At 45.4% G+C, this 25,403-nt stretch overlaps 1 protein-coding gene across 1 annotated transcript in view; it reads right to left on the bottom strand.

Moving 5' to 3' along the window:
• The window catches only part of pard3ba (par-3 family cell polarity regulator beta a), a 165,748-nt gene extending 142,024 nt beyond the window's left edge, over positions 1-23,724 (bottom strand). Inside the window, exons 1-2 of the mRNA XM_062527538.1 lie at positions 22,712-23,724; positions 14,585-14,686 (exon numbers count right to left, since the gene is read on the bottom strand). Coding sequence (XP_062383522.1) covers positions 14,585-14,686; positions 22,712-22,828 — 219 coding nt within the window. The 5' untranslated portion in view covers positions 22,829-23,724. The remainder of the gene's footprint in view (positions 1-14,584; positions 14,687-22,711) is intronic.
• Positions 23,725-25,403: the final 1,679 nt, after the last annotated feature.

Raw genomic sequence — 25,403 nt, 5'->3', positions numbered from 1 at the left:
GACTTCACACATATAAAACTCACACACGCACACACACACAAAGGGCAAGATACACACACACACACACACACAGGGAGTGGTCACTATTTTTGAGGTCACTGGGTTACTTAGCCACTCAGGCCCAGGTCACACACTAATCTGTGTAATGTTTGCATTGGTTAGGGTTACTCTTCAGCCGATAAGACGCCAACAGACACATAAAACACCCCCACCTCCCTCATACTCTTTCTCTCACCACACACACACAGTGTGTGTCAGTGTGTGTCGCCGTGTGTCAGGCGACAGGCGTCCATGCCGAGTTGGGAGTAGGGGAGCAGGGAGAGTCCCTCTAAACTGTCCTAAATCCAGCCCGCACACCCGTTGTAATTGCCATCGTTAATGCAAACAGATGCGTAATGCTTTGGAGAACGGTCTTGACAATGTGTTTACTGTCGACCATCAAAACAGCGCACAAACAAGCCTTATCAAGCGGTAGGATCTACAAACAAAAGTGGCGTGGCTATGACCCGACACCTGTGCAACATCTGGCGGGAGAAGATCCCCAACCTGTGGATTTTACTGCCTACAACAAACAACTTACAGATCAACAGTGGATTACTTTCCAGGCGAAAGAAAGGGCCTTCAGAGAAACCCTGGACACAAAGAGACTGCACGAGAAAAATCAGTTTAAATGTCAGTGTTCTCTGAGTTAAGTGCCACCAGGCCTGATATTGTAGTCATTGATGAGTACAATAGGGATGTGTTCATCCTGGAAGTAGGCTGCTGTTTTGATTCTTGTCTAGAGGAGGCTTACTTAACAAAGCTAGTAAAATATCACCCTCTTGTACAGACAATAACTAGCCTTGGCTACAAGTGTCAATATCTGGTGCTCATCTTTGGCAGCCTGGGCCACGTGCATAGGCTTGTCATTAGGGGTCTCAGGATAGTTGGCTTTACAAAAGCAAGGGCAAAGCAAATTGCCAAATACTGCTCAATATCCTCCATTATTGGGAGTCGCCATATATGGAGAAGAAGGTGTTGTGTGTATCCATAAAATCTGCTGTTTGAATTGTCATCATGCTCACATTGGTGGATCATGCCTTAGCAATGTTCTGCATCTGTAACATTTATGTCCTTTTGTACATTTATTATGAATTGCGGACATAAATAAAGTAGTTAAACTGTGTGTGTCACTGTGTGTGTGTGTGTGTGTGTGTGTGTGTCTAAATAAGCAACTAAATTTCACATCACGGTGCTCTCCAGAGTGGCCCACACAGACCGTACTAAGCATGGTGCAGACACGGGCAACACGGGTTAAGGCCTCTAATCTCCACAAACAGCCACCCCCCTCAACGCTGACAAGAGACTAGACGAGAGACATATTCGAAAACAAAAACATCACTACCCAAAAACATGCCCACTGACCTCCAGCTTAGCAACTATCACACACATGCCACAAAGCCACAGGTCAAGGGCTTCATAACTATCCAAGAATTGAAAATGTAAGATAAATAACCTTAAAGGGGCATTATCACCTACACGGGGACCCAGGTTCGATTCCGACCTGCGGTCATTTCCCGATCCAATCCCATCTCTCTCACCCACTTGCTTCCTGTCTCTCTGTACTGTCCTATATGAATAAAGGCAAAAAGCCCAAAAATATATACTTAAAAAAAAATGTGATGGCTAAAATGCGATGGGCTCTGATTGGCTGTTAGCTTTTTATCCTTCTCAAAATCGCTCTAAAAATGACCACCAACGATATCATTCTTCATGTTGTTATCATTATAGTTTATGTGAGAACATAGTCATCTATTTTAACGAGAATGATATTTGTTTATACTGTAGTTATCGTTATAGTTATCGTTCTTGTGAATGGCCCTTAATCAAGGCGATACATGCTTATTTTTCCATTATTTGCTTATAGAGACGTTTTTCCCACTTGACTTAAATATCTTTCGAGTGAAAATTATATTATTCTAGAATATATATATTATATCATATTATATTGACAAATCTCACAAGTTCTTGTTTTGTTGGAAAAACCACTTCAAATATTGCAACATATATGGTCATAGTACTGAGCATTATGAGTTTAAGTGTACGAAAATGAAGGAGAGAAAAAGACAGGATGTAAAGATAGGCAAACGAGTAACAGAAGGATGGACAGATCGCATGAAAGTGAGAGAGAGGGGGGACTGGGCAGAAGAGGGAGACAGACGGAGACGCGCGAGAGAGAGAGAGAGAGAGAGAGAGAGAGAGAGAGAGAGAGAGAGAGAGAGAGCAAGAGAGGTAGAGAAGGAGACTGCTCAGTGTCATTAGCAGTGAACCTGGAGTTTTTGACGTCTTGGTTTCCAAGTGAACACTCTCCGTGTTACCATGGAGACCAGTGCCACCCCCATTACCGGCTCGTTCCCACTGGCACCGGAGCAGCACGAGCTGCAGCAGCAGCAGCAGCAGCAGCAATGTAATACCAGCCTCACCTCCCTGAACACGGCAGCACCGATACCTCACCGCCACCAGCACCGCACCAGCACCGTACCGCACACAACCCACTGAACACAGGAACAGGCAGCAGAACACGTACACAATAACCCCAGAATAACCATCTGCGAGCTCTTCAAGCAAACCCTAATAATACACATACTGTACTGTATAGTCGACAACAATAATATCCTCCCTCTCTCACTCTGACTCTCTCTTGCTACCTTTCTCTCATATACAACATACAAACAAACAAACAAACACTAACACACACACACAAAAACACACACTCATATACACACACAGACATACACAAAAATACATGCATATGCATAGCGATAATAGAACATCTGGTTACCTCAGCGGTTTTACACTGATTATCTAATACCATATTCATTATCACCTGTTCACAAAGTAAGTCCTGCATTACTGAGCTTCCTATTTGTGCAGCGCTAATTTACATTATATTTACATTTCTCTCATAGCTCTCTGCAAAAACTGCTTGTACAAGCCAGTATTTTTAACACTCCGCATGAAATCAAATTAATATGACTCAACAGCAACAGGAAATACAAAGGTTAATACAAACATACACATACAAACACACACTCACACTCACAAACACACACACACACACACACACACACTTGTACAAATAGTGTGACACATGGGTCAGCAGCACCAGTCAGACCACTGGCCCGTGGCGTTTTGAAATCCACGCCACCACATTAAGCACTCTCTATACACCAGGGCCAGTGTGTGCAGCAGCCCTCCTCTGCCTGCCCCCGGGAGACACCCAGAGAGAGAGGGATGAGAGAGGGATGAGAGCGAAAGGAGAGGAGGAGGTGGAGGAGGAGGAGGAGGAGTGTGGGCCCTCGGGACGGCGATGAGAGGTGAGAGCTTTTAATCAGGCGTCTCAGAGGGCCTAACGAGGCGGAACCCACTGGAGCCGGCGCACTGACAAGTGCCAATCGGGGGCCGCAGGGCGCCATGTTTCTCTCCCTCTCTCTCTCTCTCTTGCACTCTCTCCCTCTCTTTCTCTCCCTCTCTCTTGCTCACTCCCTCTCTCTCCCTCTCTCTCCCTCTCTCTCCCTCTCTCTCCCTCTCTCTCCCTCTCTCGCTCACTCACTCTCTCTCCCTTGCTCACTCACTCTCTCCCTCTCTTTTTCGCTCACTCTCGCTCGCTCACTCTCTCCGCCTCTGTCTGCGTCTTTCGCTCTTTCCTCCATTTCCCTGTCACTCTGTCATACCCTCCCTTTCTTTCTTTTGCTCCTCATGCTCGGCGTTTCCGCCATCTCTCTCCACTCGTCATCTTCTCTTTTTTCCAATCGTTTCTTCAAACTCTTCTCTTTTTACTTACTACCTCTCTTTCGCTCTCTCTTTCTCTCGCTCTCTCTCTCTCTCTCTCTTTCCCTCTCTCTCTCCCTCTCTCTCTCGCTCTCTCTCTCTCTCTGCACCTCCATAACTTACACTTCTTACAATTTCTCACTCCAACTCCCACAAGCGTTCTCCATGAGGCAGAAATGTACTGTGCGCACTTCAGTTTTATCCAGAGAGAGAAGTATACGGAGCATGTTAGCGTCCCTCCGTACATGGAGGAAATGAAACTCATTTGCTGTTCTGCTGCGCTGCGCACACTGTCACCGAGACACCATTTCATTTTAATGAAAGGTTTTATGTTTTAAAAAAAAAGAAGTATAGAGGGGCTAAAATGACGTTTGTCCTTGCTAATGCATCCAGACATGTAATTAGAAGCCAGACAGACTCTGAGCCACCATCACACTGGCGAACAGTATAACGACAACATGTGACAAGTCATTTGTGTGGGTGTATGTGGGTGGGTATGTGTGTGGGTGTGGGTGTGTGTGTGTGTGTGCCAGGGCGGTGTGTCAAAATTCTTTTAATCACTTTCTCTATTTTTTTTGGTTCCAGCAAAGCATTTTAAGTGGGCTATTCAGATGCATTACCATCTAATCAAGTGTAGCCCATTCGTTAAGACAATTAATTAGTGCTGCGGCCGCCTGTGCAAATTGATGATGATAATAACGATGACGAGGACCGGTCAGCGATTGGACGAGAGGCGCCGGACGCAGGTGCAGCCCAGTGCATTCTTAATTGCGGCTGAAAGGGTGTGAAACGGTTTCCACTTGGCGAGGATCAGCCGTGCTGGAGGTTAACCCGCCACCAAAGCCACCCACCGCACACCTCCCCCCCCCCCACTGAGCTGGTCCGAGGGAGTGAAGCCTGACTGGGCCTCACTGGACGGGGACGTGTGCCTAGGTACTGATGGAAGGTATTAGTAGATCCGAGGGGACAGGTTTGGGACACGGAGTGACAGGGACACACTGACACACACACACACACACACACACACACACACACACAGACACACACAGACACACACAGACACACACAGACACACACAGACACACACAGACACACACAGACACACACAGACACACACACACTGACACACACTGACACACACTGACACACACTGACACACACTGACACACACTGACACACACTGACACACACTGACACACACAGACACACACAGACACACACAGACACACACAGACACACACAGACACACACAGACACACACAGACACACACAGACACACACAGACACACACACTGACACACACACAGACACTACACAGACACTACACAGACAAACACGCGCAGACACACACACACACACACACGTGCGCACACTCAGGCCTGTTAAATTGCTGTGTGATATGAAATTGATTGGAGAAATGAGGACACAGCTGAGGATACGAGGTGGAAGCTAAATAAACTAATTAAGTGATTGTGCCACATTGTGACATTTTCGCTCCGATTTGACCACACACACACAAACACACACCTCACTGCACTAACCACACACGCACGCACACGCGCACGCTCTCTCTCTCTCTCTCTCTCTCACACACACACACACACACTTACTCACTCACCCCTCCCTTCCCCAAACATTGAGCCAGTCTCCTCTGAACAGCACACCACCCGCCTGCACTGCCAGGGGCTTGCTGGTGGCTCAGCGAGTATCAGACAGACACTAAATGCCACTATGTGTTGCACTCAGCCCACATCTTGCTGGCCAAGCAGCAGCAATAGCAGCAGTAGCAGCAGTAACAGCGCCACGGCACTATCTGCCTCCTTCCCCATCCTGGGGGCACCGTCTGACTCTCTTGCATGTGTGCCCCGCAGACAAGAGTTCAAGAGCGACTATCAACACTTATTGCACATCCGACACGGTTCAGAAAAAAGGGGCTTTGAAAAAGAAGCCCCCCTGCCTCCCTGCCATCTTAATGTCGGCATGACGGAAGGGAGGGTGAAAAATAGAAAATTGAGTAACCTTTTAAAATCACTGAGCTCTTATGCATGGGGGCCATTGTTGGCTTTGGGCTTTTGCTGTCACAGCAACTGGATGAACAGATGGTTTGGGGTCTCCACGGGCTGTTGTGTCCATGAGATGAGAAATCTCTCCTCCGTTCGCGTCACCCGCCTGTTACATTATTACCATCTAGAGGCTCCGTGGGCGGCCGTGAAGGCCAGGCATTCGCCGTGTGAAGAGGATCGCTTGCGCTCGGTCTCGTCGGAAGACATTGATAGTCTTGACACTGAATGCCAGAGCTACAAAAAAACAACAACAACCTTACAACACTTGCGCGTGTTTGTGTGAAATCACAAAAGAGGATGTACTTCACACAGTAAGGGTTCAGACGGGGTAAATAATATATGGACGTGCCGGCTGTCTAACACAGAACGTTTAAGCCTGGACTGGACTTGGTGAACTGTGAACGACCGTAATCTTTTGGCAACAAACAGATCTATAAAGCACGGCAACAGACAGCGGCTCACAACGAACGGCCCGAGAGAGGGGCTAGGAGAGTATTAAAAACACCGGCTACATGCATCAAGTGTCACATGGGGAAGACAGAGCCTTGGAACAGAGCTTGAGCAAAGCCTCATTTCACCTCCATCCCTATCGTCCGCTCCTCTCCGCTCCTCCACCTCCACCACCACCACCACCTCCTCCTCCTCTCCACCTTCACTCTGCATTTCTGCCCTCATGTGGGAGGAAAACTCATAAAGAATGGTGCAGGAGACTGTGTTGATGGAAAGGGGGGAAATGAGGATGGGAAGGGAGGGGGAGGGAAAGGGGGAGGGAGAGGGGGGGAGAGGGAGAGAGAGAGAGAGAGAGAGAACGAGATGGAGCGGCAGTCACTGGTCAGAATGGAAGGGAAGATGGATGGATGTTCCTGTCCGCCGTTATGAGAAAACAGCGACGAGGAACCCATCAAACAAAACACGCGCTATAAAAACAGCGAGGCTGGCGAATCCATCTTTTTGGCCCACAGCGCTCAACTTGGAACATTGAGGTCCCATAACTGGGATGAGCTCTGCGGATATCTCACGGAGCACGGGGAGAAAAAGCACAAAGGAGGAAACCAAGACAACAGCGCTCATAACTACAAAACATAAAAAACACACACATAACGCAACAGATACGACGCTGCCTGAGGCAACCTCTTGTAAGTCAGAGTCACTAGTTCAAACCGCAAGCCGGCTGAACAGAATCCCTGTATCAAACGGCAGTTAAAAAAAAAAAAAAAAAAAAAATGGAATAGCTCAAAAATGGAATCGAACGTGAACAATCGACCAAATCCTGTAGAGCTTGACAAGACAAAAACACAAAACCGTTGAATAAAACTTGAAAAGCTAGACTGAGCAGTACCACTCTGACTCATGGCCCAGGTCAGCCCAGGGAGCCGTGTGTGGTCCATCAAAGGCCCGTCCACAGTCGGGGGTCTTTAATAACACCGTCGTTCACTTTTATTATCCACAAAACAGTCGAAATGACGACGTCTCCATCGGAGGTTCAAAGCCTCACACCAGTGGCGGCACAATTACAGGAACAAGCCGTCGTGCTGAGCAAGAAAGAGGGAAATGGCTGGCATTTTGAAGTGCGGAATAATGACCAGTGCTGATTATCTGATTACGAGAGCCTCCCTGCCCGCCGCGGGGAGGGGAGCGGTTTCGAGAGCGGTCGTGCGGAGACTAACGTCGCCCCGCTCGCATCAGGCGCTTTGTTCTCGGGAGTAGACACAGCGTCCCCGCTGTTTCGGGCAATCAATGCGGAATGAGGGATAGAGAATGGATGGGGGGAGGAGAAGAAGAATGGAAATGCGCTGCGGACGACATGTGTGAGTGTGCGTCCAGTTAAGAGACGGAGAACCTAGAGTTGGGCTAGTCATTTAAAGTATGATTGAACACCTATAAAGCTTCCGCAGAGCCACATTTTAGGCAGTTTACAATGATTAAATATACCAACCAATAAGCTCACAGTTACTAAGCGGAGCATATGTCCAGTAAATCTGTCAGCAAAGCAGCTTTAAGATGATCACACTGACTTCAATATAAGACACCCTTGGGTTTTCACACATAGAAGCACAATGATTATATTTTTGCTCATTCATCTGTTTTTTTATCATTAAAGTTTGCTAAGTCCAGTGTAACTCCAGCAAATGCACACTTACCTCTAACACTAAGCCCAAGTTTCCCACTGAGATTCATCACTGCAACAGTGTTAAATCTTTCCCCCCAAAACTCCTCTCTGCTGCTGCATAAAAATAGGGCTAAAAATAAGAAGTACAAAATGACAGCATTTTAAAATAGATTCCCATTGTGAGCTAGTCTCTTGACTGACACATCCGCAGAATAGACCCAATCAGACGTATCATTACCAATCAAATCGGGTAACTTCTGCGCAGGGAACCAAACCCAATATAGCCCTGCATTAGCTGAAAGGCGCTAACATTAGTCAATCAGCGCGCCACTGCTCTTGAACTTCTTCCTTTATTGCAATCAGTGGTTATTCAGCAACCATCATCAGTTGCTCACTGGATATTACATAAATGCAAAAAGTATAGAGAGGAAGGGAGAGAGAGAATACAAAAAAAAAAACATTCACAAAGTTTACAAGAGCAGGGGTGGAAGTTATGGGGGAAAAGTTAGCTTCCACCTCAAATGCTTGTAGGGTTGGTTTTCTTTTTTTTGCTAGTCTTGAATAACAAGTAATGCTTGAATTTTTTACACTACTACCCACACAGACTCTGGACTGAAAGCCTGGTGGAGGGACAAACAGCAGCTTGTCTGGACCAGAGTCCAGCTTATTTGCCCCCGATCTGGGCCCAAGCTGTTGCGGAGTCAGCCCCTCGTTCGGTCGCCATAGCTGGTCCGTGGGACAGAAAACTAAAGGTCAGAGCCCAGGAACACTCCTGCCACCGCAAGACAACCAATCACACTAACAAGCAGTAGTGGAGGCAGACGGGAAAGATTTCCGCCCGTTTGCCAGGGCTTGGAATAGATGGTAACGAAAGCTTCCTGCCAGGGTGCAGTTGGGAGTGGCAAGGTGATTTGAGTTGAACTTTGTTCAACTTTCAACTGAAAGTCAACTATCATTAGTGTCAAACAACAAAAGCTTTTTCCCAGACACAAGTCAGGCAATATGACCAATCAAATTGGTTAGATTCTACCAGGGTGGCATGTCTAGAAAAGGTAACAGGGTTTTTGAAAACAGCTGCTACCACACAGGAGAACCTGATGATTTGGCACCCCAATAAACCAATGAGACCTATGACACATGTTGCACTCATTCTCACCGATGAGTTGTTATTATACCTCAGACTTTCTTGAAACTTGTTTGACTTCAAACAAACCTCTTTTGCCACAGCCTTTACAAGCAGCCCTTGGAAATAGCTGGTGTTCTCTCATTTCTGTGGAAAGAACACTGTGCATGCCACGCAAGAGGCCAGCGACCTGTAGTCGTAACGGCCAATCAAAATGTCCAGCGAGATGTCAAGCGTTCACCGTAAGCCTTAGATCCCAAAGAAATCTAGGAATACGGTTACGCGGCAACTGCTGATTACACGTTAGCTTCCAGGAACTCTGGGGCTTCTTACGCTCGACTCCATACCCTGTGGTAATTGTAAGGTGTAAATGAAATGTGAAAGTGATTTATGATTGAAGTTAAACGCTGGTCCACTCATGGAAGAAGTAAAATGGGCCAAAAGTAAACCGTTATGATCAAAAAAAAGCATAATGACACAGCGCTGCCTCAAAGCTAGATGCTGTAATCTATAACAGCTATAATCAAACACGCTTATAAAAGACATGCAAAGAGGCATGTTCAAGTGTCCTTTCAACATTTGTGCAAATGTTTGCTGACATGAGGTGCATTCAGAATGCAATGCAAACATACATGGTGAAACAAAAGCACTTTGTTTCCATTTCTATTCATGGCCTCAAGTGCTTGGCTGGTCATCGTGTTGTCCAGGCTTTTATGTTCTTGGATGTAAATGTTAAAAGGGCTACGCAAAGTACATCGCTACAATTCTCCTTGGAAGGTCATCATGAAACGGAACATAATGTCCAGAGCGTCTTATGGACACTCCCTATACAGGTCCATGACCAGGTTAGCGATCAGAACTCCTGTGGAAGCAGCACTGTTGGGGAGGCAGTCGTACGGATATACGGCATGCATTATGCAAGACGTCAACATCACTTCCCCCCGAGTTTGACATCTCTGATGGTAATTACACACCGACGACAGCTATAAAAACCTCTCCGCTAAGTAACTCTGGCGCCAGCGCCGAGCACGCAGCCAATGTGGCATTCAGAGGCAAAATGGACCTCTGGTGAAGCACAATCGACTGAAAGGAGTCGCGCGCCCCTCGGCTCCCCTGCATGCTTGCCTGTAAGGGACCCTTTGTGGAATGGGGGGGTTGTCAGGATGTTCACATGGAGGGGGGAGTCGGTACCTACGTATGTGCATAATGGCTGGAGGCTTGTGGTAGGTGATGACAGTGAAGCTCAGGTGAATGGCAGGTAAATGCAGGTGTGGTGGAGGGAGATGGAGTGATGGGGATGAGGGAGGGGGGGTCTCTAGACTCCTGCTGTTAAGTGGTTGGGTTCTGGGCGCAGGAGGGGAGAGGGAGATTTGTCTGTGTGTGTGTATGTGTGTGTGTGAGTGAGTGAGTGAGTGTGTGTGTGTGTGTGAGAGAGAGTGAGTGAGTGTGAGTGTGTGAGTGTGTTGGGGGCTGAAGTTGTTCATCAGTCCGCACACACTGTGGCCGCCTCATGAGTGGCTCAAGCACTTTAGCGTTGTCAGTGTTCATCAAGGATACGGACTGATTATAGACATCAGACCAGGGAGAGAGGGGGGAGGGGGAAGAAGAAAAAGAGAGAGAGAAAGAGAGAAAGAGAGAGAAAGAGAGAGAGCGAGAGAGAGAGTGAGAAAGAGTGAACGAAAGTGAGATCCATGCAGTCTAGCACATTACAGTATATTCACTGGACATTTTCACTATTTGCAAGGGTAGATGGTAACGTATGCACATCCACATTCACACACGCACACACTCACAGCGGGGGCTGTAAAAGTATAGGCTGTAGCACGCAGTAATGTATATAATCATAGCTGTTTATATATATATACGAATGTGAAAATAAGATATGATAGACAGGGCACAGAGGGAACAATGCTGCTCAACATAGGTAGCCTACTGGGTTTTATCCCACACATACATACACACATACATACACATACATACACACACACATATGCACACACGCATACGCGCGCGCACACACAAACCGTACGCACACACACATACGCACACACACATACGCGCACACACTAAACAAAAAGCAAACACAAACACAACCTCAGTTCACACTCCGTGATCCCAGTCCACAATCCCTGACCACGAGCAGCACTTGAGTAAGGCAGCCAGGATGGGCAGCAGGAAGGCTGAGCGCATCAGCCCCCCGTCTGGGCAAGACTCCTAATCCCACAGAGCAAACAGAACACAACACTGGACCAACGCACGCACAGAGACACACACACACACACACACACACCAAGCGGCTGGCTTTGGTCTTGGCGATCTGTCTATATACTCATTCGATCCCACAATTTAAAACAACACTCGTTCAATCCCCCCACACACATACACATACACACACACACACACACACACACACACACTCACACCCCACCTCCATCTCCCCCCACTCCCCCTCCCTGTACACATGCCAATCTCCTGCTGTCTCTGAGCACTGTGGGTCCTGGGCAGAAACAGCTGCAGGAAGAGAGGAGGAGGAGGAGGAGGAGGAGGAGGAGGAGTGGAGGAAAGCGAGGAGGAAGAATAGATGAAGTGCTTAATTGACTAAGCGGGAGGCCCCTCGTTTGGCCTCTCGAGGTGATTTAGCAGCAGATAGCCCCCACTCTCCATCCTCCACCCCCCGCGCAGGTCGTCGGGGGCAACTGATACGACGACTCCCCGCATCAGTCTCATTCATCACCCCCACCCACGGCTGAATATGCATGAGCTGGCTCCGTGGGGACGGCCAATCACAATCACTCCTTATTTAGGTGGAGGCTAAGGTTGGGGGCAGGTGGGGTGTGTATGTGTGTAGGGGGTGGAGGGGGGGGGGGGTTAATGGGCCCCTGACCTGGGGCTGGGGCAGTAATCTGATCTCATCTCCACGGTAACCTCGCCCTTATCAAGCTGAAGGGGGTTGGAGGTGGGCGGGGGCAGGATGGGGAAGTGCGTGTGTGTCGGGGGGGGGGGGGAGCACACAGCAACACGCAGGTCTCACTGGACCCTCATGTCTCCTCTCTCTACTGCGCAAGGCACATTAGCCCTGATTAGCATGCACTGCTAACAGCGGGGACCGCGGCGGAGAAAGCCTTCCCAGATTACACAGAAGGATAGAGAGAAGATGATTTGATTAAGGCTTGTGATTTACATCAGCAGGGGAAAGAGAGAGAGAGGAGGAGAAGGAGATGGAGAAGAAGAAGAAGAAGGCTGTTGTGAGACAAAGAGATGATGCCATATCTTAGCAGCACAAAAGAGACTAAACAAACTTGAATAAATGAAAAACTGTTCACCAAAATGTAGTGCTGTTACTGTTGCTTGTTCCTTTGCTTGATAAGGCTACAGATCATGGAGCTCCACCTGTAGTCTTATGGAAACCTTCTCTGACACGCACACACACACATGCACACACAAACACAGCCCAGCATATTTGCTCATACCAAAATGTAACTCTAGAGGGGGACAAAGCATACATTCCCTTTAATCTCCATTTTGCACTTGACAGTCTGACTGACAAACAATAAAGAAGATAAAATAATGTTCATGTATGAGACACATTATATTTCTGGTATAAAATTCCAGCTTGGTATGAGGGGAGACAAATAAGTTTGCCAAATTTAAACATCAACTCTAATTGCACTGCACAGCAGTGTATGAATATTCCATTACAATTTTTATGCAGCTCTTGCTGACTAAGTGTTGGTAATTTATCACTTTTTATGCTCCCGCAGTTATGAATATGTATGCAATGCAATCTATTAGCACATCATAAGAATACATTATATCAAAAGAGAAGGGCTGAGAATAAGTGGCCTTCAAAGGAAGTGGGGCAGATTCAGTTCAACCCAAAGCAGTGAGCAGTCCTACATGCACAAATGTAAACCTTCAGCGGTACCAGCAAGCTGTGTTTGTTTGCTCGCTTGCTTGCATGCTTGTTTGTTTGTTTGTTTGTGCATTTGCAAATGTCCATGTGTATGTGTGAGAAAGAGACAAAAAGAGAGATGAGAATGATTCAGAACATGCATGTGAGCATGTGTGCATGAGTGTGGGGACGAGAGAGAAAGAAGGAGAGAGAGACGCAAACAAAGAGAGAGAGAGAAAGAAAGAAAGAAAGAAAGAAAGAAAGAAAGAAAGACAGAGTCATATGAGGAGAGGAGTCAGTGAGATATAGAAATATAATGGAGTTCTTTTCAAACTTTCTTCTTAATGTTGGCCTTTGAAGATTTCAAAGCATGAGAGGTTTTTAGAGAACCATGAAATAGTCACCACAACTTCCGAACAATGCACCCTGAATTGAAATGGATCACAAGCTTCTCAAGTGTGCAAAACCCAGACTTTTTTTCTTCATGTGAAAATGTGCATTATTCTATACATAAACACTCATTCCATTCAACTAGAACCTGTAAAACAACTCAACTTGAAAAAGCCAATATGGGTTGAATGAAAAACTGAAAATGTCATATAAAATGAGTCAATGTAAGATTTAGGAGAGAATAAAACAAAATCTTTTGAAACTTGATTAGATGAGGCTGGTTTAGTGCTGCAGACATTAGAAGTCATTGACCTGTGCTGCATTACATTGGTTGAACTCCATCTTCCGATCTGTTATCAGCATCCATTCATGGAAAAGGCAAATCATGCTATTGGAAAAACAATGATACTGGTTGATCAAACCACGGTCTATGCAAACCAACCATTTGAAAATAAATTCATACGTGTTCCAGTGATGTTTGTATAATCACTCTCACTCATCCTCTCCCTCTCTTATTCTCTCGCTCTCTCTCTGTCTCCCTCTCACAGACACACACACACACACACAGACACACGACAAAAACAACACACTTTCAGCCAAGCATGGTTTGAAAAGGTGGGTGGGGAGGGAAGTGTTCCTTCTGCCTCTAATAAAACAAGCCCTGTTTAAGCTTGATAACAGCAGCCTGTGAAGTGCGAGTGTAAAGAGACCCAAACTCCTGTAAAGGTGGCTAAATATGACATGCCATTTAGAACGCCTTGCATGCCAACAAACTCAACGATCTCATGGAGGGAGAGAAAGAGGGGGAGAGAGAGAAAGAAAGAAAGAGAGAGAGAGAGAGGTAGAGAAAGAAAGAGAAAGAGAGAGAGGGCGGAGGTGGTAATGTCCTCTGTAGGCTAAATAAATCCAAACTTCCTTATCATGTAGCACAACATAAACACAGCAGTAAAAACCATTACGTCATACTGTAACTGCAAATGCTTCACAGAGGGACCACTTGTATTACTGATTTTCGTTGATGTCTGGCTGTTCGACAACCCTGAAGCAGTGAGGACATGTAATATTTTGAAATGTGCTTGAACTTCCAGGGAACTGCACCCGTGACCTTGGCGTAGTTAGCTCTGTCTCTACCAGACGAGCGACAGGAAAGCGCTGTTAGAAACTCAGGAAAGAAAAGCGGTGGCCTCAAGGCTTACCTTGTCGCGGTCCTCCACCAGGTCAGTCAGCATGTCATCTGGGTCCAGGATCCCCCCGTCGGCGTACTCCACGTGGTGTGTCCGCACGCGCACCTCCCCATCCTGTGGGGAGACAACGACGCAAGACGTCTGAGATTTCCCCTTTTTTCATCGACCACACACAAAACTACTCAGACAATTAATTGTAGGGTTTTTTTGTGCTTGTAAAACATGACTGTCTACTGAACTAAAGGAGCATTTTTTTTAAAGCAGGACAGAGACAAGCACAAATCCGTTCAAAGACTGCCTTCACATACCAAAAGTTGAAGTCAAAATTAGGCAATATCACGGAGCTGCACATCACTGTCTATTACATTTCACTCAATGAGACAACCTGACAGATTCAGCTCAAATTTATTTCAAGAGAAGAAAAAAAGACATGACGGCATGTTGTCGAATATGTTATCTAACATCAGACGGTCTCTAAAGAGGACTCAGAAACGGTGGTGAGCAATACCATGTAACTGTTGCATTATTTCACTCTAACAATACAGTGCTTGTATAGCAGTCATAAAAAAGGGAAGTGCAGCACAATGCACTTCCGAATGAAGGGGATGGAGATATCAACTGGCACAGATTTATTACAGCGTGACAGCTGGAGTGCAATGCAATCCGCTACTTCGGCGGCGCGCAGTAACTGTGCTCAGATCAGCCGCGCGGGACGCTGGGCTTTTCCAGCGACCGACGCTGACGAGCCGTGGAGGCTCCACAGGTGCGGTGGGGCTGGGTGTGGGTTTCCTCTCCGGCCGTTCCACTTCAGGAGGGTCAGGAACACACACACACACACACACACACACACACAGCATTCCTCAAGCGCTCCGCCTTCCAGTGCGCCTTGATTGCAGCCCCGCACGGAATCCATATGAAGCATTCCGGCTATTGTTCTGGGCTGGGGTGGGGGTGGACGGGTAAAGAGACAGTTTCCCTTATCGGCTTGGGGGTTCTGAGAAAGCTAACAGACTACATCAACAATGCAGAGGGAGAAATGGTCCACAATACTGACTTCCTATTTCTCCTCACAATGAGGGACCTGTGATTTACACAAGCAGCAATTCATGTGGAGTAAATCTCTACAGAGTAAACTATCGAAACGTTTATGAGAAGAAAAGTTTACCATTGAGTAAATGTTTACCATTTTGTTTAGATATGGAAACTGAGATCTATGTCAAAAGGCAACTTGGGACAGTGATTGTACAATAAATATTTCACTGTCAAGACACCCAGTGAGTACTAGACACAGTTTTGGCTTTGTGTGGTTTACACGCATGGAATCCTAAACTATGATTGGCATTCTGTGACTACCTGATGTCAAAAGGAAAATTACAACACCACTCAGGAAACTGAGATGAGGACGGTAGCCTGTTGCTATGCACCAATGAATGAATAATACACAACTGAACACCATGATTAAAATAAAATGAATAAATTAATTTGTTTCTGTGAAAAATTCAACAAAGGAGCAGATTGTTCTTCTTTGGTGTATCTATGTAGAGACCCGTTGCTAAATCAACCCCACTGTCTGAGCTGTACAATGGCAGGGGCATTGGGCTGAGCAAACAGCACTGCTCTCAAACAAACAGCCAGCAGGGTTGGAATGTCACTCTCTGGCACAGGGCCAATGTCCTCCCTGTCTTCAACTTGATCTCTTGGTCTCTCTTTATCAGTCCCCCGTCTATCTCTCTCTCTCTCTCTCTCTCTCTCTCTCTCTCTCTCTCTCTCTCTCTCTCTCTCTCTCTCTCTCTCTCTCTCTCTCTCTCTCTCTCTCTCTCTCTCTCTCTCTCTCTCTCTCTCTCTCTCTCTCTCTCTCTCTCTCTCTCTCTCTCTCTCTCTCTCTCTCTCTCTCTCTCTCTCTCTCTCTCTCTCTCTCTCTCTCTCTCTCTCTCTCTCTCTCTCTCTCTCTCTCTCTCTCTCTCTCTCTCTCTCTCTCACAGAGATTCCTGTATGTCATATAAATCACACATATTTTTCTTTTTAAAAGACAAGGACAGAATTCAAGTCTGTGCGCTCTCATGTGTAACTGTAGTAGTAGAATGGGTGTTAATGTTTACTAAAAAAGTTCCAATTGTCACCAGGCTATGAACTCTGGTGGAATCCAATTCAAGGACAGACAGTGTGGAATGCTTGTAGTGTTAACCGTGAAGTGCTGTTGTTCCCCCTCGGGCCAAAAACACACTGCATGACTGGAGGGGTGTGGGGGGAGAGAACCACACACTCATGTCACAATGAGTGTAGGCCTATCCATATCACACCCTCTTCCACGTTTCATAGTTCACTCGAAGTCCTTGGCATAGCTGAAATACCAGCAGGTTTCAAAAACAGGTAAAGCCAGTGGAGCATGTGTGTGTATTCACCCAGAACTGGTTTAGAGCGAAGCAAAGCACTCTGGGAAATAGATGACAAAGATGGACTGAGGCTCATACAGGATGCTGCAGTGACTCTAAAGTACCACTAAAATTACCAAAGCTGTTGCCGCCCTTGTACTCTCCCGGAAACATGTAACAGGTTTGAGTGAAACAGGAGCAGTCTGGGAACAGGCCTATGTAAGATTCAGCAGTGACATCACACACAGGGCGAGTATCTGTGGGTGGTATGACCACACGTGGAGTGATGTGGTGCTCTGGTCACGAGAGGGGTGTGCCATCACATTCCATGATGACCTCATTGCGTGAGTCTTGTTGCCATGATGGCTTCGTAAACAAAACGGATGTGGTACCTAAGGGAGATCTATGCCTCATGAGACGATCATGAGGCAACCTTTTGCACTCTACTGCATGTTTACAGCTTACACAACGACGTGCACAGGAGCCAACACCGTGGTCCTAAAACATGCAGAACTAGCATTTTGTGAGGAATTGTAATCTTCTTGTGTCAAAGCGAGGGGTAAGGGAAACACAAAAAATGTCAGTCGGTCCGTCGTGTTCCCAAAAGGCTGCTTCAGTCTTTAGCGCCATTCTCCAGAGCAACACACACTTTGTGGTTGCTCAGCTGGCCTGGAGAAATGCTTACATAGCAGCGCTGCGCTCCAACTGCCAGCGGAGAAACAGAGACAGAGTGTTTGAGAGTGTTTTCAGTTCTGCTCCAGCAGCCTGGAGCTACCCCGGCATGCAAAGCTTCACAGGAGGGGAGGAAAAAGCGCCGCATGACAAACTGGGCACAAAAGCATCGCGCTCTGAGAGATGTACACAGCTATGACAATTAGACAGAGAACACACACATGTACGCACTCAGTTACATGTGACAGGATCTACCATGCGTACACACTCAGCTACATGTGACAGGATCTACACACACACAAACACACTCAGTGTTACATGTGACAGAATCCACACACACGCACACACACACACACACACCATTTAGGGCAGTGCTTGCGTGGTGAGAAAGCAAAAAGCAGGCCCCTAGCAGAAGCCAAATATCAATAAATACTGAATCACCATAACCTTAGCTAACACTGCAGTGATGATGCACTGGCTGATGTGGTAACCTTTGCTTTTCAAAAACATCCTCAGTTGTTCAAATCTCTCAATATTACACCAGGTTTCTGGGAAAATTCTGTTTTAAAGAATCAAAATTGATCCAAATGAAATAAACATTTGCTTCTGGGTGTTTGTTGACAGCATAAGTGATGTAAAATGCAAAAAAAAAAAATTGCGGTTAATATCTTCCAAAACAACAGCATGCATTTCAGCTGAACCCACATCTCAGCATTAATAACGGTGTGTGATGGCACAAGAAGAGATTTCTCAGATGACTCATTGATCATTTTAATGCAACTGGCCTGTGATACTAGCTACCTCAGACAGGGTGCAGCCCAATCCCCCCATGCTGTCTAGAACACAGTTCAAAGTCCAAAGTTCAAAGTGCACAAGGCTTGTTATTGCTAATGGTGACTGTTATGGGGTGGTTCTCCTTCTCCTCCCTTGGCACTGGGCCAAACATTAAGTGATCTCAGCCTCTTTTGTCGCCAATTCAGCACAGCACCATCTGGGCTGTCAGAGGATCTGTAGATGCAAAACCAGTATGCCAACATGGGAAACTGGAGATAAGACTGAGTCTGTTTTTTTTGTGTGTCTCAGTCAGACAGTGGCTCACACACAGCAAGCTCCTCTCTGACACTGCCATAAGGCACAACAAGACACTCCATAAGGGAGGACTCCAAACGAATACCAGCAGAAGAATGGAAATAACGACTTCTACATAGACAGATAGCTGTACTTAAAAGGCCATCAGAAATATTAAGAGGAGCTTCAATATGTCTGAAATATGACACAACTGGCTGCCGTCCCAAATATTGCCCCAGCAATGCCTCTGTTGTGCACATTTGCATTTAGGCCTCCGTCCAAAGCACTTTTAAGTTAATGAGGCTACTGGGACGCGTGTCCAGTTATGCTAAACTGTAATAAAGGAAGAAAGGAACCGACCAAAAAGCACATGACAAACTACCACAACACAGTTTCATAAATCAAGAAGAAAGGCAAGAATATTACAGCGGTAGAGAATCTCTACAATTCTACAAGTAGTTTTAGAATAACTCCTCCTACATGCTTTCCAAGCATTAGGTTACGGGGCTATATTCATCTCTTTGGTAATGAGATGATTAGGTCTCCTTTAAAAGTGATTGCATTCCTCAAGAGGACCAACAACGCCACTCGAGCATGCCGAGAGCAAACTATTAGTATAGCGCCTCACACTATATTCAGGGCATTGGCGCCACAAACACACACACACACACACACACACACACACACACACCATAATCCTTGAAACACTCCATTACACTTCAGCGAGGAAATGCTCAGGGATTAGGGTGACAAAAACATTAATGACAAGAGAGAAACCCGGCGGAGAGAGTGAGAGCTATTGAGACTTCAGACGGTGCCAAAGACGTGAGGTAATTAGCAGCTCTTCACTGTATCTGCGAGGAGGAGGAGGCAGCTTTCCGCAGTGTTTGGGAAGCCTTTGAAAAGGTGTAGCTGTTGCACTGGAGTGTTGAAAGTCCACCGGGAAGAGTGGGAAAGCGCATAAATGAGAGCGGTCCTCGAAGTCGTGAGGCCCATTTCATCATCTCTCTCAAATGTGCAGGTTCAAAGAACCTTCCGGAAAAGTGGCCAAACTCTGACCTCTAAGCACTACTGAGTCCTTTTAAACTCATTGAAAACATATAGCACATAGGCCTGTATACATGTATAATGCAACACAAATAAATTCAATGAAAGATATTTTCAATAAGCTCATTTGTGTATGCACATCATGTAGATAGATCATGACTAGCCCACAGGCTGTCAAAGTCATGTAAAAGCCTAAAGTAAATCTCAAGGGGGATATGTGTCATGGACTTTGAGTACAATATGGATGCCTGCCAACGATTATACAGGCCATCAATTACAAACAAATCTCTCGAAATATCACTGACACAAATACCCCACTGGGTGACTCTTACACTAATGACAAACAAAACCTTCCCCATTGTCTGATATCCTATTTGATGGTTCTCCTACTAATTACAAACAACAGCACTTCTCTATTGTCTCATCTAAAAGCCATTGGAAATGACAATAAGCCAACCGACTACACTTGGGCCTCCATATGGAAGTCAAGATAAGTGACTTGTCCTCCCATATGTAAATAATGGTCCATGAGACGAACAATAGCCAAAATGGCAAGCAGATGGGCATGGGCCTCGCATTAATCAAATTCCATGGAAACGCACCAGTCATGGGGACAAAACTATCGATCTTCCAGGAACACACACGTCTGAAGGGTGCAGGCAAGTATTTGGAGATTAGAAGCCACAGTTCTGGGGACACAGCACTGAGTGAATTGGGGACCCACATACACAGCCCCACACACACACACACACACACACACACACACACAAACAGAGAAACACACAAACATAAAAACGCACACACACACACACACACACACACACACACACAAACATAGAAATACACTAACACACACACACACACACACACACACAAACACACAAACACACACACACACACACACACACACACGCAGACACTCAGAGCTCCCCAAGCCAGACGAATATCCCTGAGAGACAGAGTCTGATAGAGCTGCCAGCGTGGAGTGGGCACCATCCATCCGTAACAGCTGGCACCACCTCATACATCAGCGGCCTCGCTGGGGCCAAACGCAGGCCGATAACGTCCATCAGTCACAGGCGCGGAACACTCCGGAACAAAGCCGCCATCAACGAGCTGACAGGCTGACGCGCAGACCGAGGCGGGCTCATCAGAGCCCACCGTCCACCTGGTTGCAGCGATATGGAGCTATCCATCAGGGCCTTCGCATCAGTATATTCATCACGGAGCGGTGCCCGCATACAGTGTGCGTCAGCGCCACAGCACCAGCACCAGCACCAGCACGCTCGCTGGCACCGCACAGGACTCCAGAGACGGAATACTGAGGGCCCACTCAGTGAGCTGGAGGAGGTCTAACTCTAACAGAGTCGTGTAAGGGGATAGCGCCGCACAGCAGCAGTAGCAGCAGCGGCAGCAGCGGCACAGATAGGTAATGAGACGGCTGCTAAAAAGTTAGGAGAAGGGAGAGAGCGAAACTAAACGAAGTGAAGACTTTTGAATGACGTTGAGTGAGTGCTCAGTCAAGATTCTAAAAATTCAGGAACGTTTCAGACATACTTCATTGTGGAGAGGTCTGGAGAGAGAAAACATATGCATATATAAATATATATATATATATATATATTATACACGCACACACACACACACCTCTGTGTATTTACTTCTGAGACAAACTATACTCAAACATGATCATTGTGAATATGATTTGATATGAGTGAAGTGGCTTTTGAATGCACCATGCTTGGGAAACTTGAATGCTTGAATTTCACCTGAGGAAGGTCTATGACCGAAACGTTGTGAATGTGAATAAATGTTGCATGCGTAATGGACAGTGTGCACGGATTCTCCCTTTTAAGTATTACTGGGTAACCTATTCCAACGCACCTGTCCCCGCAAAAGAGGTGTGCAAAAGTGCTTGCAAACGGAGTCATGCATACACCATTAAAAAGCTAGGAATGTGAAATGCATCCTACTGAAAGACATAATATTTCTATTCTTGGATACCATTTATATTCCATTGTGGGAGCAGAAAGTAGATTGAGGTTTATTCCTCGGCCTTATTTGCATAAAGACTGTGGAGGGGAATGAGGTATTTCAGAAACTCTCCAGCCAGATTATATATCTAAATTAAAAACTTGCATTTAATAAGTATTCATATAACTACCAGCTGACTCAGGATACGAGTTCAGGCACTAATTTCCCTGTGGTGTCAGCAGATGAAATCTTTCAATAAACCAAATCATCCTTTTCATTTCTATAACCCTGTCAAATATCATTCACAGGAATGACTCTCCTGATAAAGAAAACAGCTACTAAATCAGATATATGCTTTATTTCCTTTGTGGACTTTAAAAATCGTTCAAATATTTTTGCTGAATTGTAGACTATTGTAGATAGATGGCCGCAATAGGGGCCCACAAACAGAACAGCCGTGTGCAGCCTTAAGATCTCATTACTTTCATGGCATCTCGTGGGCCTTGAAAAAAAAAACAGGGGGATCAGGGATTTTTGATTTCAACAAAGGCAGATTTTTTGTTCAGGTTGACCTCTTCCATAGCAATGAAATCCTCACAAAGCTACAGTGTGCAAGTTAGCCTACCTGAGGAAAGCATTAGTGCAACGCATTGCCACAGCAGTCTGACACCAAATGTTCCATTAAATGCTACTCCACTGACAATTACAAACAACTGAGCGTTTGACTTACAGTATATTATGCTGCTGCTTTAATACTGCACCGTAAAGAAGTCCTTAATAGGCCTAGCAACAAGGCTAACATTGCATAGACTAGATATAATCAAACACCTCTCAAACCGGTAGCCACGCCCCATTGCAGGTGTACAGGCGACTTTTAACATTTGAATTGCTGTCGGAATATAACATAAGGTTACAAAATAACAGAGCAAATGTTGAAGATATCACACAATTAAAAAACATTTTACTGTGCAATAGACGGTAAAGAGTTTGGTGGATAAGAACTTACCTGTTCGGCAATCTTCCTGTATCTTTGGGTAGCCTGTTCCATAAGATCCCGTACAAACCAGCCATCCTTGCATGGAACAACTACGCGAGTTCTTCCGAAATTCACGGTTACTTTCATGTCGCCGTTCACATGCGATATCCTTACAACGTGTTTAGAATCTACATGAGTAAACTTATAACACCAGTTTCAGTCGTGTAGGCTTCTCACTAGCAGCTACCTGACGCTCACGGAATAGCAACAGGTGTCACTGACGAGGTGAAATCAGCCTCGAAAATGATTGTGTTGACTCACCTAACGTTGCACACTGTTGGCTATTGGGAAAATAGTTTTGAAAATTTGAACTCAGTCCTCAGTGCCTGAAACCGTGGAGAGGTAGGTAAAGTAGGATACACGCGGGTCCAACAATGCTATCTCATTACTATCCAAGCGGTCAGGTTTATGAAAGCGGAAGCTAAGCCACAGAAGTGACCATAAGAAACTCAGGAGTGATGGTCCAAAGTTTCTATTGTTGTAGATCACAATGCAACACAACCACTTGTTGATAACTATGTGTGTCTTATCAGTCAATGGAGATACAGTCTGTAGAACACAAAACACGGGAAAGTTCCAGTAACAATGTAACCAACACGAAGGAAACTAAAAGAGACAGAGTAGCCAACGTTTCGACAGATGTGACAATACTTTTCTGGATTCCTTATTCTCCAGTAGACATCCGCCACTAGTCTTCATCAGCAATGATTGGACATGGACAGGTGAAGTTGGTGGAATTCCGAAGATTTTACTTCCTTGTCTTTTCCAACAAGCTCACGTTGGTTTCAATCCAATTGACCGTGACATATTTTTAAAACAGAAAAAAGTAGCCCTCTAATTCCTCTAGCTTTGTGGACTCAGCGGAACAGTTGGGGTTTCAAAAAATCTTCTATATCCATCCAGCATAGAAATGAAAACAATCCCGATGTAAACTTTGTTTGGGAACGCGGACTGACAGCACCCTAGAGGTTGCTAGAGTGATGTAACACACTTGCCTTATAGACAGTCAGGACACCTGCCAAACGGGATTTACCCAGGGGGCAAAACCCCCTATTTTAGGGAAATCAGACATGGGCTGCTGTAAAAGGTTGTCATACAAAAATAAAATCTAGGATGTCCCAGGATCACAACCTGGGTGGCCAACCCGGTCAATAAGCTGCTGTTTGTGTTTTATCACCCTCTTTATGCCCCATTATAAGTCTATGTACGAATATATTATGGGGTGAATAGGGTAAACATTTTAACAAATAGATATTCCCACAAAAATTCCTCAGATGATTACTCACTGTAAGATAATACTTTTTTGTATTGCAAGTTTTCTGAAATACTTTATACATTCATGTAGATGAACCATTATCTAATGAAATATGCAAAATGTGCATACATTTATAGCCTTGGACTTGGGGGCCTTAAAGTGCACCTCTATCAACCCAACAAACTTTTTGTGAAAGATCTGGCTATGCTGAATATAAAAATTAATGTCAACATGGGACAATTTTGGGTTACACTAACCTAAAGCTACATGGGTGTTCATTGAGAATCAATGCATTACAATACAATGCAAATACTATAGAGAGATGCATTGTCCAATGTTGTGGAAGAAGGTGAGACTCGTCATAGCACATACTAAATCATATCTACAGGGTGTAAGATCCTAGAAAATATATAGGTTAGGCTCAGCCTAGGCTGTTTCTTACTGTATTTACCCATAAGGTACAGGCCAAACATTGATAATTTGGCTATTGCGTACATTTAAGTGTATGATGCCTCATTTACATACTTGTACATGATATTTTTTAAATAACTTGCAATACAAAAAAGTATTGCCTTAATGTAAATAATCATCTGAGGAATTTTTGTAGGGATATCTATTTGTTAAAATTTTTACCCTATTCACCCCATAATTTATTCATCCATAGACTTATAATGGGGCATAAAAAGGGCGATAACACACAAACAGCAGCTTATTGACCGGGTTGGCCACCCAGGTTGTGATCCTGGGACATCCTAGATTTTATTTTTGCATGACAACCTTTTACAGCAGCCCATGTCTGTAAAACCCCCTTTGCCCCCTGGGTAATTGCAACTATCCCTTCATCATACAGGCTACAATACGTTTTAGTGGCTCTTTTTACTGAATGACGAATCTTATTCATGCGCAATGTAAAAATGCAGGTTACTGACTCAGTGTTTGTGGAAACTTTGATTGCCTCATATTACTATTATAAACACATTACAATAAATCCATGAGTCATAAGTCAGCTGGAGGATTGTATTTGCACTACATCACGGTCCTTGTCAGAGTCTGATACATGCTTTGTTTTGGAAATAGTTGCAAAACAGGATAGCATGTGAAGTTATTAGAGGTACGAATTTGGCATGTGCCAAGAAAGAAAACTGTAGTGGCATTTATCCTTCCTGTAATTAAATTTTGTCATTAGCCTACAGCAATTCAGATTTTATATTTTAGCTAGCCAACTTTTATTGAATTAACAATAAATCAAATTGTATAGCCCTCCCTTCCATGCTCCTGAAGCAACATGTTGATTGGCTGGAATTGTTCACGACTTAATTCTAGCCACTGTTTTGCATTTACACACAGCTGACCATAGCCTAGGCGCCAGGGTGTTTTAGCATAGACACAGAACGGGCAGTTAGGAGC

This window comes from Sardina pilchardus, chromosome 23 (assembly GCF_963854185.1).
Source record: "Sardina pilchardus chromosome 23, fSarPil1.1, whole genome shotgun sequence".
NCBI classification, from domain to species: domain Eukaryota; kingdom Metazoa; phylum Chordata; class Actinopteri; order Clupeiformes; family Clupeidae; genus Sardina; species Sardina pilchardus.
The sequence above is the reverse complement of the archived record's forward strand: the minus strand, read 5'-3'. Positions and strand labels throughout refer to the sequence as shown.